At 38.2% G+C, this 15,740-nt stretch overlaps 3 protein-coding genes across 5 annotated transcripts in view; 2 read left to right on the top strand and 1 right to left on the bottom strand.

Moving 5' to 3' along the window:
- The window catches only part of RB195_013556 (uncharacterized protein), a gene marked incomplete at both ends in the record, with an annotated part of 58,934 nt that extends 52,026 nt beyond the window's left edge, over positions 1–6,908 (top strand). For both annotated transcript variants that reach the window (XM_064203436.1, XM_064203437.1), the window contains 8 exons: positions 96–198; positions 280–423; positions 4,048–4,143; positions 4,405–4,497; positions 5,913–5,995; positions 6,126–6,224; positions 6,324–6,502; positions 6,800–6,908. In XM_064203436.1, the coding sequence (XP_064059317.1) occupies positions 96–198; positions 280–423; positions 4,048–4,143; positions 4,405–4,497; positions 5,913–5,995; positions 6,126–6,224; positions 6,324–6,502; positions 6,800–6,908 (906 nt within the window). The remainder of the gene's footprint in view (positions 1–95; positions 199–279; positions 424–4,047; positions 4,144–4,404; positions 4,498–5,912; positions 5,996–6,125; positions 6,225–6,323; positions 6,503–6,799) is intronic.
- A 2,025-nt stretch (positions 6,909–8,933) lies between these two features.
- Positions 8,934–10,599, bottom strand: RB195_013555 (uncharacterized protein; the record flags this gene model as incomplete). 2 transcript variants are annotated; one of them, XM_013450193.2, is made up of 5 exons in its annotated part: positions 8,934–8,972; positions 9,149–9,250; positions 9,322–9,464; positions 9,965–10,123; positions 10,458–10,599. In XM_013450193.2, the coding sequence occupies 5 exons, from the start codon at positions 10,597–10,599 to the stop codon at positions 8,934–8,936; spliced, it is 585 nt and encodes a 194-aa protein (XP_013305647.1). The 2 variants fall into 2 exon arrangements, with proteins under 2 accessions (XP_013305647.1, XP_064059316.1); XM_064203435.1 differs by having other exon boundaries at positions 9,158–9,250.
- Positions 10,600–13,301: 2,702 nt separating this feature from the next.
- On the top strand, positions 13,302–14,672 carry RB195_013554 (uncharacterized protein; the record flags this gene model as incomplete). The annotated part of the gene is made up of 3 exons (XM_064203434.1): positions 13,302–13,397; positions 14,169–14,281; positions 14,630–14,672. The coding sequence occupies 3 exons, from the start codon at positions 13,302–13,304 to the stop codon at positions 14,670–14,672; spliced, it is 252 nt and encodes an 83-aa protein (XP_064059315.1).
- Positions 14,673–15,740: the final 1,068 nt, after the last annotated feature.

Genomic DNA, 15,740 nt, shown 5'->3' with positions numbered 1-15,740 from the left:
CCTAGTGGTAGTCTGCGTAAATCCAGCTCAGTTACTGATAGCAAATCGAATCGAATCTGATCGAATTATTGAATTTCGATGAGATTTCTTTAAAGATGCCGACGATTGAACTTCTTCAAAAACAACGACAAATGTACGGTGGCGTACGGCGGCAACGAAAACCGCACGACAACCAATCGGACGCCGGCACTTTCGAAGGTGAGGATTGTTTGTTGGTCACAAATAGAAAGTAAACAATACAATAACCAAATTTGACGAGTCCTCAAAGCTGAACTCTAGACATCTCCGAAATACACACACAAAACTCGGACCTCGGCGGACCGACGTCGGAGGATACTCGAGCGCAAGCAGAGGAGTTAGAACCGGAACCACCTCACCATGAACGGCGAGTGTCCGTCATGTTCATCCTCGTCATCATGTTAGGCGAGTTTCACTGACGGCTACCACCATTTTTTGTTTGTTTGTTTTCGATTAGATTTTGTTGTTTCATTCAAAATATTGTTATAGTGATTTCCTTTTTCGTAAATTAGAGGCTACGTGAAAATTTATTGAATACTAGGTGCTATTAATTTCAATCAGCACAATCGTTTTCTTTTCGTGATGAGTTATGCAGCTTATTTTTGAGCAGCTTTTTTTTCTTAATTTGGACGAGATTTCAAAACTTTTCGCTTTCACAATTTGTAGGCCAAGTAGACCAATCTTTCTCTCTGTGAAACAGGAGGGATAGCGTGAATCTCTGGAACATTCCAATATTTTTGCGAGATATCAGAAGAAAAATCTACAGTTACTTATAGTATTCATAGTTTACTCGTACATAGTTTATTCTTCATCTTCTTGAAAAGAAGGTATTTTCTTCTTATTTGTTCCCCTAAGCTATGCACTCTTTTTTGACTCCGAAACTCTCTAACATAGGAGTTTTGGAAATAGAATTTTGGAATCAGCGAGTTTATGTTCTCTGTGTTCCACGTATGCCGAGAGTAGAAAATTTATTAGTCGGTGTTTTGCTGCTTAGCGCATCACTCGGAAAATCACTCCAAAAAAAAAAAAACAAAAGCAAAAAGCAATGACGAAGAATTCTCATATGCCTTTTTGGCAATAATATTGGATCCTCACATAAATAATGCGATTTGGGCTCTTCGTTTGCACTTTTCGTCACGGCAAAATGAATTTTGAAAGAGAGGTATATAGAATCGTCGAAGAAGATGGAGGAATATTATAAACCTTGAAGAAAATATAATTGTGTCTTTGTTTTGTCTGTCTTTGTCTTTTGTTTAAAAAAATTTTCTATGTGCCTCAATTTACGGAAATTAAAAGGGAGTTCATTAAAAGCGCACGTTTAACTGCACGCTTAGTACATAATGACTCATCATTTTTCTTTATATTATACTTTTCTGACCTATTTTTACTTTTTCAGCGACTTTTTGCATCCGCGTTCATTCTCCTTTCGTTCATTTCTGTTTTTTAAAATCAACTCAGCTATTGTTGCTTTTATAGGTAAATCGGCCTAAGGAATTTGTAAAGGAAAAAGAAGGAAACGTTTTACTTTTCTTCTGTTCTCGTCTTTTGATTCAGTTTCATTTTTTCGTGAACTTTAGCAATTAGTATCATTATAAGGTAATCAGTCAGAGGAAAAGGAAGAAAAAATCGAACTTCGAACTCGGGAAGAACTATAGAAAAAAACCAAACTGGCCCCCCTTTTTCAATTTTTTCTTCGCTATTTTGTGCTATTTAAACCAGGAAGAAGTTCTGGTGTGTGGGTTGAGGGTGAAGTGGGCGGGGCGTCTTCTCTGAAATCGACTTTCATCATGATATCTGTCGAATGTTTGATGGGCGTATTACTCGAGGGGGATGACTGCAGTAACCCGGGCACAGCAGTGCCCACACACGCACACGCACATACATACACACTATGCTCAGCGTAACACTTCGCCACGCATATACACGAGGGAACAACACTTGATTTCAACTGGTAACATCACTTTCAGCATCCGAATCCTGGTGAAGCAAACAAAAGAGGGTTTTTAGACGTGTTTTTTTCTGTTTTAGAAGTTTTTTTTTCTAAGGTTTTGAGGCAATTTTGAGAGATATCGTTTTTGAGGTAACTTAGAACAGGAGGAAAGTTGTGTTCAAAGCATAAATAATTAGTATCTGCTAAGTTGCTTGAGTGTGTACTTTTCCGATGCTGCAAATATCTAACAAATTCGCGTTCAAGACTAGAAAGACACAGCAGTGATACTATGAAATGCTGTGTAAGTAGATTTCAAATGAATTTGTAATAATCAGAATAAGTAAAAAAAATAAAAAAAATAGCAAAAAAAGTATAATTAAGAAAGTTGCATGTAAGTAATATGCAGCAGAAATATGTAGGTCTTCTTGAGGCAAATGTAGTGAGCAACAGGTTGACTTTGTCATTGTCATTGCTCCCTTTTTTTCTTCCTCTCTCTTCCAATTGTCAATTTTTCTTTCTTTTTCTTTTTTTTCCTGAACATTTATCTCACAAATTTTTCTTCTCTTGTTTATTTATTTTCCTTAAAACAAGTAAATATCTCAATTATTGGAACTCAATTATTGGAAATCACAGGGTGTTATAATATTTTCGATCAAACATTTCAAACGTACGTTTTGTTTGTACGAAAGGGTTGTTGAGAATGCGAAAAGAAATTGCCTCATGCATAGTTCGATTTACTGAAGTCAAGTTCCTAAAAAAAACCAGAGTTTAATCATCGGAGAGGGGAATGTTGGCGAATCCGCGTGAGTTCGACGTTGAATTTTTTAACGGTGATCCTTACCAATTTGATATAGGTTTTATTCTGTTTAAAGCCTTTCAATCAGGATAGGAAACTTTCACTTGTATGCCCAGCAGTGCCTAGCTAACGTAACAATCCGCATCGCGTAGTACACAGTATCTCGGGCCAATTCATACTTCTGTGCCGCTAGACCTTTTTTGTTAATATGTTTTTGACATTGATTTGTTTATTACTATTTGTCTATTATTTATTAATGTTGACGGCTTTACTGTACTACTTAGTTGTCCTTATAACTATTTTCAAGCACTCACCCATTCGAAGAAAGTTATCTTTTCCACTTTAAGGATAATTCAGCTTTCCCATTTATTTTTCTACTTAATTCGCTTCACTAAACCCCTTAAACAGATACGTTTCTCTCGGAAAAGCCCAAAAATTTCTCCAATATCATTTCTACAGGGAAAAAAGGTACATACATTCCACATATGTGTATACGTATGATTGCCGCGCAACAGAATTGTGATTACAGCCAATAGTGCTCAGGAAAATAGTATGCGTGACGAAGAGACGCCGACGTCGCTCATCCATCTTCTTTTTTCAAGTCACCTTATTTTTTGAAACGCTTAGCAGAAAGCGCTTCTAAGTGAGCTGTCACTTTGACTGCTCGATGTCTTGGAGATTTGTCAGTCAAAAGACTGAAGTTAACCGCATTTTCCTGAGGATTCTGCAGAAATTTCGGGAATATATGGAAACCATATTGGCTACTATTATTTGTTCGAGGAAATTACATTCAATTCTGCATATGCGGGGTTTAACAATACATAAATGCATAAGTGCTGTTAACTTCGTGTTGGTAGAAACTGTTGCGCTTAACGAGATAGCGAGTGAATGGGAAAGAAGGCGAGAGGATCCTTTGGATCTCTTTCTATAACTTTTTTTTCACTGTTTCACTTTGCAGCAGCCACTTATACGGTCAGATATATCGAAAATCCTTGCTTTTCTCATTTCTGCCTTATTAATTTTCCATTTAGAATATTTCGCAATTTTTTCTTCTGAACCACCTATGCATTGATTTCACTTCGAATTACTTCCTTGTTCTTGATCTTTTTTTGAACTCGACTCCTTTTATTCTGTAACAATTTCTATATCCTAATTAGAAGGAAAAAAAATAAAAAAATACTGAATGGAAAAAGAGAATGAGTTTCACCAGAGGAAAATTAGGTATTTTTGTTGAGTGCAATACTGCACAAGTAACTGAAAAGTTTCGCCTTCCGGCCGATCGTTTTTACTGGTCTTATTTCAGGTTACGTAGCCGGTGGAGCATATTTGATACGGTACTGGGAGTCTTGGTCGTTCTTCGATGCCTTCTATTTTTGCTTCGTCACAGTTACCACTATAGGTAAAAGAACATTATTTTTATTCTTAGAAAATTATTCTGTCACTGATTTCTGTAGAATTGCCAATTTTTAAAATGCATAGGTAAGCTAGCTAGGACTTTGTTATTTTCTCCGATGTCTTTGATTTTGTCCAGTCTTTTGCTTCGTTAGAATTTTGCAGCAAAAAGGTACTTTGTTGCAGTTGTATATGAGAATAACTAATTTTTCAAACTCCACTTTTTTATTACTGAAAATGATATAGTCCGGCTAATTCTTTATTTCAGGATTTGGAGACATTGTTCCTTTAAATGTTGACTTCTTTCCGGCCACGTTAGCCTATATTATTTTGGGCCTTATCATCACAACGATGTGCATTGGTGAGTTTCTTTGTTTTTGCTACTAAAATGAATGGAAGCTAAAGGCTTCCTCAAAGAGGGTCTTCACGAGGTCCTCGGTAGTATAGTGGTGAGTATCCGCGTCTGTCACATGCGAGACCCGGGTTCAATTCCCGGCCGGGGAGAAGTTTTGCATTCCAAGTTTGTAGTTGTTCTATCTCGTCACGACCCAATAATACTTATCATTTAGCATCTTAGATGGTCGTGTTGATTTCGTCTTTGCTTATTTTATATCGACAGCCATTATTTTGTTTTTCTACCAACCGTTTGCGGCCAACTTTTATTGATTAACTAAATTGGTCTGATACTCAACTTAGCTAAGGTAGAAAATACGAAAATAGAAATTAGAACACAAAAAAAATGCGCTCCTTCGATTGATACCGTATTTGAATTTTAGTTTCATGCAATTTGACGGTTGAATGGCTCCACAGATGCTGCTTTGAAGGCATCGACCACGAATCTGGGGTGGTGGTGGTTACAGGTGGATTATGCCTATACGAGGTCGTAGATTATAGGGGAGGAGGGTGATTCCGTTTCTATTTCTTCGTAATTGCCGTAAAAAACGGTGCGGAAGATGCAGCGCGTGCGCAAGGTTGGCGCGCTCCCATCGAACTCGTTGTAGAAAACAGCGCCCGGAACGCTCGAAGCCGCATCTTCCGGGCCGTTTTTTACGACAATTAGGAAGAAATGGACGTAATCACCCTTCCCATAATCCACGACCCCGTATAGATATAACCCACCTGAAACCCGCATCACCCCAGATTAGTGGGATGATGCCTTTAACTATACTCACATGGACTGACATTTTCGGTATCCGATGTGCCGTACTCTTTTTTTGTGGATCGTATGAAGAGGTCACCAACAAAGTTAATTTGAACTCCTTAATATTTATCTGCGGAACTTTGGGGGAAATCAAACGTTTACGGCCACGCCATGTTGAAAACAAGACATCCCGTCCGATCTGAACAGTTAGGAGTGCTAGGTCAGAGTGATGTTTGTAGCCAGAAATTCGTAAAAATGACCGTAAGTAACATCCTTGAATTCCAGTAACACTTACAAAGCTTCACCACTGAAGAACTGCTTTTTGAAGCGTTTGAAAGTTCAAGAAAGTCTGTTCGAGTGGTTCGTGTTGTAGTATAATAACAATCGATCGCATTTTTAATTTTTTAAAAATGTCCATCTCTTGGAGAATCTTTCAAGGATGAAAAGTATATTTATGTAATTACCTTTGCAATGTTAAAATCAACATTTTTTTGTTAGATACTTAACTGATTTATTGTTTCTACATTCCTCATTCATTTCCACTCTCTTTTTCTTTTCTGCAAAACGGGTTTTCAACCAGGAGGTGTTGTTTTGCTTCGATCGACCCGAGAGTTATTTAATTCGTTTCTATTCAGATCTCGTCGGTAGTGAGTACATTCGCGATATTCACTTTTATGGACGAAGCCTAGGCAGATCTTTTATGACAATAGGTGGAAAGGTACAATGTTGTTCTACTCCTTTCCTTTTTTTTCAGAATTTTCCAGTTTTCATTCCACGAAACAACAAATGCATCGATTTGACTAGTTCGATTTTTTTTTGCCTGCGATCCTGACTACAGTAATTTTCAGGTGGTACATCTTGGTGAAGTATTCGGTTATGTTGCATTCCTACAGAAGAACTACGGATTAACTCCAGAACAGTTGAATAAACTGGCGCAGTTACCTGAGGTGTGTTAATAACAATAAGTGCAATGTTTTTACATAGTTTACATTTCATATTGACTTGATTTTATATTTTATTTTACATTGAAGGAAGTATCGTTATAGGAATACCTCTTGGATTGTCTGATCAACGGACGACAACCGGATCTGAATTGGATCGGAGGTCGTCCGTATGTGCCACCGGATATCTATTACTTTAAATGGATTGAACATCCGAGGACATTGTCATTTGCGTCGGATCGTGTATTGGCCAGCATGGAAAGCTTAGATCTCAACACTAGCAGGTGGGGCTGTTTGAGGAATGCTCCAAAAAACTATTTCCACCAATTTTCATCTCTTTTCGTCGATGATTCATAGGATTTTCTCCTCTGCTTTTCCACAGCTCAACGTATCGTGGCAAATTTCTGCTCTGGCCAAAAGTAGTCCCCAAAAGTTACAAATACTGTGTATTTTTTCGTGTTATTTTAGATTGAGTATGGAATAACAAATTCTTTCTAAGCTCTACTGCAAAACCCTGCGAAAGAAAGTGATACTATTACTGTGCTCTAAATTTAAAATTCTAAATATACGTGAATTTTCAGGTGTTCAACGGCTCGTACGCTCACACCTCGCGAGTACTATCAGAAAATTCTGTTCCAATATTGTAAACAACTACAACCCGACGAACAAATGGTTGATATTGACCAATAGCAGCAGGTGTTTCAAGCACCGCACGATCACCGCCGCCGTCGTCGTCGTCGTCGCCTCCTTCCTTCGCCGCGTTTTCAACTCCTCATACAGTATTCACTTTCTGATTGTTGGTCAATCTATCGGTCTTTCCTTGTGCGAATAGGTTTGCCTAGCTATATATACTATGATATATGTATTCGGGGTATGTGCAATGTATGTGCGCATGTGTGCGTTTAGGCCAGAGTTTTGCAATTTGTTTTCTCAGCGTTTTCACGCCAATTTTGTTGTATTTCTGTGTTTATTGATTGATGACGTCATCAATGCGCTCCTCATCGTCGTAACATATGGATGTACTAATTGCTAGCAATATTGACTTATATTCGCAAACAACATGACATCGTTCGTTGCGTTGCGCTCTTATCCGTTTATACCTGCCCGGACGCTCGACATATCCCGCCGTCACTCGCTTCACTCCACACCACTTCCTCACTCCTCATATGCGAAAATCTTTCGTTCCCTATAATATTGGTTTCCTTTTTCAGCTACTACCTAGTCATTTAGAAAATATCCAAAGTTATTAGATGAAAAGGTCGTTCACAGAATATAGGGTTCTTAATACTCGAGGAAACAGAGTCAGAGAGCCAAAGTTCTAAAGGAAATTGTTGTTTATCTATCTAAAACGCTCAGTGCAGGTAAGAAACGCAGTGTAGTTTTCATTCTCCCTTCTGGTATTTCTAATAACTCATGAGTAAAGATGTAAGATTGCAGAGAGTAGGCGAGAACTGTTCCCCGAACGTCTTCACTCTCTGCCCATTCGTTAGTATTCAGAAATACAACCTTCAATCTAAGGAATATGATTTTCGACCTGCCTTTCAAGCAAATTTAACTTCAGCTGTTTATCAAATGCACATGCACCTCAGATGAAGAAGGACCGCATCGCCGATCGATAGTTATTTAAGCAATGCAAGTTGATACGCCACTTACGCTACCTTTAATCAAAGATAAATTCTTTTTGGATGGTGCTCCTAAACCAATTTATTCCATTGCGATCTTACCAAAATATGCCTCAAAAACCGAGTCTCATTCTGTCCGTTTAAACCCCTTTTATAACTGTATCAACTTGTAAGGCTCTAACCAATTAGGAAGCCATTCTCAACTTAGTTTTCATATGTGTTTTTTCAACCCACTTATTATCGTAATTTTAGTGAAGAACATACTACAGGTACTGTAGACTAAAACCATATATTCTGTAAATGACCAAAATTCATCATCAAACTCTTCATAAATCAACATTACACTATCACAGGACCACTACGTGGTTCAAGAAGAGTTCTATTGATTTCCTCTCTCCTTTCCCCATTGCTCTTTTGTTGTTATATTGCCCCCCGTAAAGCTCACACAGAGTAACATATTTATTGATTGATGTTCTCGATTTGATCTTTGCAATAATAGGCATAAATCATGATCATATTGTATCGCAGAAGAATATCCAAAGTGGGAAATGGTTGCCGAAGGCTGTGATTATCGGCTGTGACACTAGTAACGCTGTTATATTTTGAACTAGTTATACGCAAACCTACTAGCATATAGGATAATACAATATAATTGAAACTAATTAACACACTAATTAACTGAACACTAATCGCACTCACAACCACAAAACGTCAAGTCACCAACTATTTCCCGAAAATTTCTCGAAATTCTCCCCAAGGACAAACTTGAAGATCCCAATGGTGACAGATTCGGCTAAGCAAAAAGCTTGAATACTCTGTAATTTAGCCTAAACACTTTGTTTAAATTAAACGAAATTAGAAACTGTTAACTCATAGATTGAATGCTTTATTTGGAATCTTAGTATGTGACAATCGATAACAACAAACGCTATGCTAACCTATGTCGTCGATTAAATAATGTAGCGGTCAAGTTCAAAAAGTCGAAAGTAGTGACATGCTATGATATCGTATCAACATGTCCCTATAACAAAGGTGAATGGCGATAACAACAGACCGGTCTGCGGACTGAAAGGCAAACATATACAGGAAGCTTTCACTCGAGGTCATCAGTGTCGTCCAACAAGTCCTTGATCTAGAAAAGAGAGTAGAAACACGGATATCACCACCAAACGACGATATTCAGTTAATTTTGAAAGTGTAAATACAGGACTGTTTTTGAGATAGAGGATGATTTGGTAAAAAATTTAAAGATGAAAGAAGAAAAACTGACGGAGGTTGTTCCCACATCGATTTTTCTCATAGACAAACCTCTTCTACCTGTGGTGGTGGTGGTCCATCTCCCATATAAGCCATCACTGGTGGTTGCGATTCAGCTGCTTCAGCTGCCTCTCCAAACATTGCCGCCAAACGCTGAATAGTGAGAATTATACACTCAAAGCGTTTGTATTATAGAACGCTGTAGTTTAAAAAGAATAACTTACAGCACGAGTATGAGGTAGTTGCTCAATTACAGCCGCGTATTGCTCGGCTGGTAACGTTTGCTGGAAGATCTGCAGCAGCTGCTGCGATGGTCCACATAGTGCGATTGCATTCGCAATGTGAATCGCTCCTTCTTCGACATTTCCTGAAAATTTAAGGCTAAAGACAAATGCGAGAAGAATGTGACTTCTCCTAGTCGACCATTCAACAAAACCCGAAACAATGGAAGGAACTCTTTCCTTTACTTAGGTAACGATTATCAAATATGGTATTTCTGGTTTTAAATTTCTAAAGCACATGCATTCCTCAACAATGCCAGACGAATAATAAGAAAGTAAGAAAAGTATGTTTGTACTTTTAACTATATTCGGCTGTGCTGGAATAATGTGCATCATTATTCAAGAAGGAATAAGAGTATTTTTTGGTTTCCAATCTTGAGAATCAGAACCTGTTCATGAGGGCGGGAAGTTCAAAACGTAAAGAAAAGTATATGCAACGAAGAAACGTTGTTTCTAGAGTTACGATTGTTTTTGAATAACTTGGGCTTATAATCTTAGCTTCCTGCTTCTCTTTGGAAAAAAAAATAAAAAGAAGACTTGAAAGTTTAAAAAAGATGTTAGGAAAATCATTCTCTAAAACGCTTACCACTAGCCATGAACTCTTCACCAAGCTGTACTTCTTGCAAGAAGTATGCTTGCATAGCAGATGGATCAGATGGATCAGGGACTTGAGTTGATCCAGCACCGCCACCTCCTCGGCCTAGTCCAGCACCTCCGGCTCGTGCTTTAGCCTTCTCGCGACGATCTAAACTGGTACATCGAGATCAACAACTACTAGAACTCTAAATATGGTAAATAGTTAGAAAGTCAGGATTCAATTTGTAACACATACGGTACTTGTTTTTAGCTTTCCGATAGAAAAAAAGCGCAAGATATTTGTGCGGCATCATCTGAAGATAAAGTTACAGCCGTCAAGACATAGTTAATTGAAATTCAATATTATAATATAATAATAGATATGCAAGACGTTTAACAGCGTGCATTTAATGGATTCTGCATTCCACATTTCTTCAGTCGATTAAATCGAGAGTGAGAATTGTCATCAGAATGAAACATCGAAAACACTGAGAAAAACTCACTTCTTCGAATTTTCTCCTTGTAATCAGGTGCCGACCGACGGGCATGATCAAAATAAATGCAGTACCCTATAAAAGCAGCACCAGCGAGTCCTGCTGCCATAATCACATGTGATTTATTAAACCCGAAGATTGTGTCGCTCATGACTGGAAAGAGAGCTTGTTAACGGGACATTTCCAACACAAAGAAAAACTGAAACGAAAACGAGCGTGTTGTAGAAATAGCCGATCAGTAAACAAAGTCTGGGGTAAATTCCTCCTGTCGTAAAAAATTGTTAGATGTGACGGTGAAATAAGTGAATTAGGGTAGTGTAGTTTGGGGGGAGGGGAAACTCAACTGCGTTCTTATTTCTGGAAGTAAATGACTACGTCCATCGGAGCCCTATGACCTAAGCATTAGCCTTTGAGGATCTATGAAATATAACCAAAAATTACTAGAAGAAAAAAAAGGAAGATAGAATCTCCAGAAATAAAACGGCGGTTGAGTGACCTCTCCAAATATATTTTCCCAAATGAACTGGAATCAAATCAGTTCAAATCGAGACATGCTTTGTGTCCTTCTAGCCATTAAAAGCTGCTCAATTTTGTTAAATAACACTAAATCTAAATGAATATAGTAACCAAAAGAGTTATACAATCTAAAAACCTTCTATCCTCCACAAAGAAATGAAAACATTTTGTGGACTAATGCAAGAGGAGAGAAGGAAGTAGATTTGAAAAAAAAAACGAAAAAGAAAGAGAAGGAAAGAAAAGGCTCACTAACAAGTCGACGTAAATCACTAGTAAAAGGAAAAGACTCTCGTCTGAACTCAACACAGAGCACCAGCAAGCAGAACAAAGCAAGGAACTCCTACTTTTGATATAAATGTCAAGAAAATTGAAAGGAAAAAGAATCCTAAAAAGAACAGGCGACAAAGCACCGAAACTAGAAAGTACACGATTTCACTTACGCCTGACAACACATCGACGAGACGAAGTTAGAATAACGTAAAATGTGAGCCACGCGCTTGTAGTGTGCCGTTACGTTGCAAGGAAATTCTAATTTTAAAAATTTCCTAAGTTCTGGCTCGCTGGGCTTTGTCCGTGTACTTGTTATTCATGGATGTTCCGATTGGTTTCATAAAGAAATATGAACAGGAAGGAGGCAGATTGAAGTTGTGTTTAGGATTTATTGGCAGCTAATATTCCAGGGTTTCAGATAGAAGTTCGAGTACCCCATGCCGTTGAAGTACGCTTGAAACTATGAGTGACTTACCATCACCGTCTGATAGCCATTCATAATCTATGCTCTATTCACTTTATATTCCTGTGAATGAAAACAGCACTAAAACAGTACAACTGAATACCATAACATTTTACTTAAGAAAAAAAATCGAGATTCTCCTATACCATCATGTTATATAATAACGCTGTCCAAAGATATCACAATAACTCCTTAGATATCCATAAATATCACAACCACAAAATATTCTGCAAAAGCACTCCAGTACTAGTAAACGGACCGTCATTTAAATCTACTGATAATGTTAAGAACTGGCAAACAAAAAGCCTAACTGGCAATCGTAAAGCACTGACAAGGTGTTTGTGTATTGTTTCCGCTACCCTTTTTTTCTCCCACTAATTTATAGCCAAATGAGTTATAATAAAGTTATAATGTTATATAAGGTTATGATATAAAATATCACGCGCTTATTCCGTGTGTGTATGTGTGTGTTTGTCTCTGTGTCACGAAAATACTCCATAAAGATGCAAAACTCTGCGCCGGTGAGGTGCCGAGCGAAACTCTACTTTTTCACCATTGTCACAGCTAACTATGTATGTTGGCCTTGATAAGGCAAGTTGGTTTCTCTCATATGTTAGTGAGAGTATATAAACTTTTATGTGAATGTATACTTCCAGATTTGCAAACTGTCATGCTATATAATAACGGGCTTAGTCACGTGTGTCCGTCTGTGTATGTGTGTGTCTCAGTCAAGAAATTCCAAAAAGACAGGGAATATTATGGCGTCGGTTTGGTGCGCTGGACCCCCAAGGCGGTAAAATTGGGTGAGATGGGTATTGTGGCGTCGAATTCGTGCCCCAGAGCCAGATAGCTGTGCCCCAACGCAGTAGCATGGGTTTCTGTGGTTCCTTCGCATTTCCCAGCATGTCCCCTGATGCTGCTAACATCCTTTCTTCAAAAAGAGAAAAAGCACTTGAGAACGGCTGCTTAAATACAATACATAGTAGCCAACGTTTACGCGATCCGACGTAGAACGTTATTTTTATCACTACGATAGTGATATTCATAATGAATAAATAGTGAACATAATGAATGATAATGAATAATCACCATGGTAGTGGTTATTTATTTCATGTTAGCACTTCGTTCTTTGCTAATAGCCGAGAACGGAGGAAACTCATACTTCGAATAATGTTTCCAAAATGTGGAGATTGGAGAGGAACATAAATGTTAAATCAAGTTCTATTCTTCTCCAAATATAAAACCGACGCTTTTAGGGAAAACCATAAAATCTTTCAACTATGCTTATATTTTCGGGTAAAAAAAAATTGAAGAAAGCGTTGATAGAAAAAAGCAATTCTAATTTCCAAAGCATGTCGCTACTGTTATTTCTTACTGATCGGTGAAGGCGAGCGAAGCGAACACCAAAATAAACACCAGGCTGGTTCTGTATAGGAGAATCTCAATTTTTTCTTAAGTAGAAGGTCATGTCACTTTCACCTTGTATATATTTACTCTAGTTCTCAGGTATAGTCGAGTTAAAACGACATGAAGCTCAATCCAGTTCCGTATGCAGCTGCCCTCGATGTGACATGTTGGAACTGGCGGTTAGAACCGAGGCATTGATGACAGGTGCTAGCAAGGGTCCCACATCGATTGTAATCGCTGAGCTTCACCGCCTACGCAACTGCACTTACCTTCCAAGCGTTGTTGACTCGACTGTATATGTATATTGTTTTCTTTACCGAACATTTGTTCTCTCTCAAGTTTCTTTTCCTTTAAAACAGAGAGATTGTTATGTGATTAATGTGATTAAGAATGATGTAGTTGATGTTAATTAACGTTAATTAAGACTAATGTGATGATTTTTGCAAAAATAGCAGAAAAAAAAACGGAAAGGAAAAATCCTTGAGAACAATCAAGTGCTGCTGTTTTGTCCGGAACTACTTATTACCTTTCAGCTCTTACCATGCTTTCAATTTCGAAATTGACAAAACAGCAGCACTTGATTGTTTTCAAGGATTTTTCCTTTCCGTTTTTTTTCCTGCTATTTTTCGTATCTCACGTATGGGACATATGGAGCATCGTTCTTTCTTGTGGACATGAAATTATCCTTGTCCCTGTAGTATAGTCAGGTATAACACGGTGCCCCGATTACATTTACGACCTATCCGCACGAGATCGCCGTCATCCGTCGGTGAAACAAATAGTTCGGCTAGATCGTTCGGAAACGTTCGGATTATTTATTGAATAGTAGTAAGAGGAAGACAAATGCTAAAAATCAGAAACTATCCACGAATTCGATGTTTTTTTAGAGAATTCATAAAATTCTCATCCATAAGGTGGTTTTGTTTTCTAACGACTTTATCACACTTTATCACTGTAATTGAAAGTAACTCTTAGCAAACCCATAAGCGAAGTTTCTGTGGATTTGGACTGTGGATATTTTAAGTGCAGTTATCGTCTTTATTAGATTTTTACTACTTTTGCAGGGGAACTTGGTTGCTCCGTTTAGTCGGTTTCGCTGGACAACTGACTGTCACAACCGAAACTCTCGGATCATCGAGACAAGTGGAGCCAGACGAACTTTAGAGCGAAGCAAAAAGTATGTGGTGATGAATTTTTTTGCCGAACTACAGGCAGGTTACATTGAATTATTGGCCGTCGTTCTTAGTTGTTTTTATTGAGTAAGAGAGATGAGAGAGAAGTAAAATACAAGCGGAAAGTATGCTGTAAGTGTCAGTTCTCGCTCCAAGACCTTTCCATGGTAGAGTCATTACACAAAAAGAAACCCAGCTGTGCAGATCTAATACTGCTGTGGTCGACATTTACTTAGACTTACTGAATTTGTGTTTATCTATTTTATTGCACTTTTTTTTATAACTAAGTACTTTGCTTTTATTTCTGCGAATAGTTACTTTTTGCTGTCCATAGAGAAAAAAACAATGTTTAGGCGGACTAATCTCAATCTTTCACAATGTTTGTGTCCCGGATAGCATGAAACAACGCATAGAGGTGCGACATAATGAATATGTTATCGTCAACGTGCTCTGCAAGGTGGGCAACAATTCTTAATATCTCTATAATGTTCTATTTTCTTCACTTTACAACTTTGTTGACAAAATAGAATGATGAGGGGTTTGTGTAGGACTCCAGTTTTTCCCGAATTTTATAATCGTCGCTACCACCATTCACTAATCCTTGGATCTCACCAGGTGAACCGATCGCAATCTGAGACACATTTATCTGCCGGTGCAATCGCCGAACACCTAACGTCGCTCGCATGTGATGGAACACAGTAGATGATCTTATGGTCGCATATGTCGCCTAATTATGCAGCCGCGCCTTGTCTCGAAATGCCTCAGGTCCCGGCACGATCCTGTTCCAGCTGTTGCCAGTTCTCGCGGCGGCTTTTCTTTGAGTGCGCGAACAATGGGTTGAGTTTGTGAATTAGCGTGATGTCACTGAGAAACAGATGATAGAAGGGCGGTTTTGGAGATCCTATCTGCACTTTTGTAGCAATTATCGGATTCATAATGAGGTTGGGAAGCCTGCATCATTTAAGGACGATTCATGAATGCCAATTCCTGCTCTGATTTTGATTATACGAGCTAGTTTGATTACCTAGTCCATTATGACAGAACTATAAGAGCTAGGATTTCTACGAATGCAAAGCAAGTGCTCATTAGTTGTAAGCATCCCGAAGAATAGAACGTCTTGGATATTCAGGATGTTAGCTGCAAAAAAAAACAATCCAACCATTTCATATGAACATATGGCAGAAAGGAGATCCAAAGAGTCCTAGGTAGAATACGCTGCGCAAAAATCTCTCCAACAACCATCTGGAACTCCTTAAAGCTTTGGAATAATTGGAACTTAATGTTTTGTTTCCGAAGAGGCTTTTCCGTAATCGCGACCGGTAGCTTAAAATATTTTTTTTCAAAAAAGTTAACGGTTGACGGGAGATGTAGGAGCTTTCTCCTGGTACCCATTCTGGGTTTCTACGGTTTTGTAATCGTATTCTTCTTAACCTTTTGGTTGATAACGACTTTAATGATTTTAAA

Source organism: Necator americanus, chromosome V (genome assembly GCF_031761385.1).
Source record: "Necator americanus strain Aroian chromosome V, whole genome shotgun sequence".
NCBI lineage: Eukaryota > Metazoa > Nematoda > Chromadorea > Rhabditida > Ancylostomatidae > Necator > Necator americanus.
This window is presented reverse-complemented; position numbering and strand designations above follow the sequence as displayed.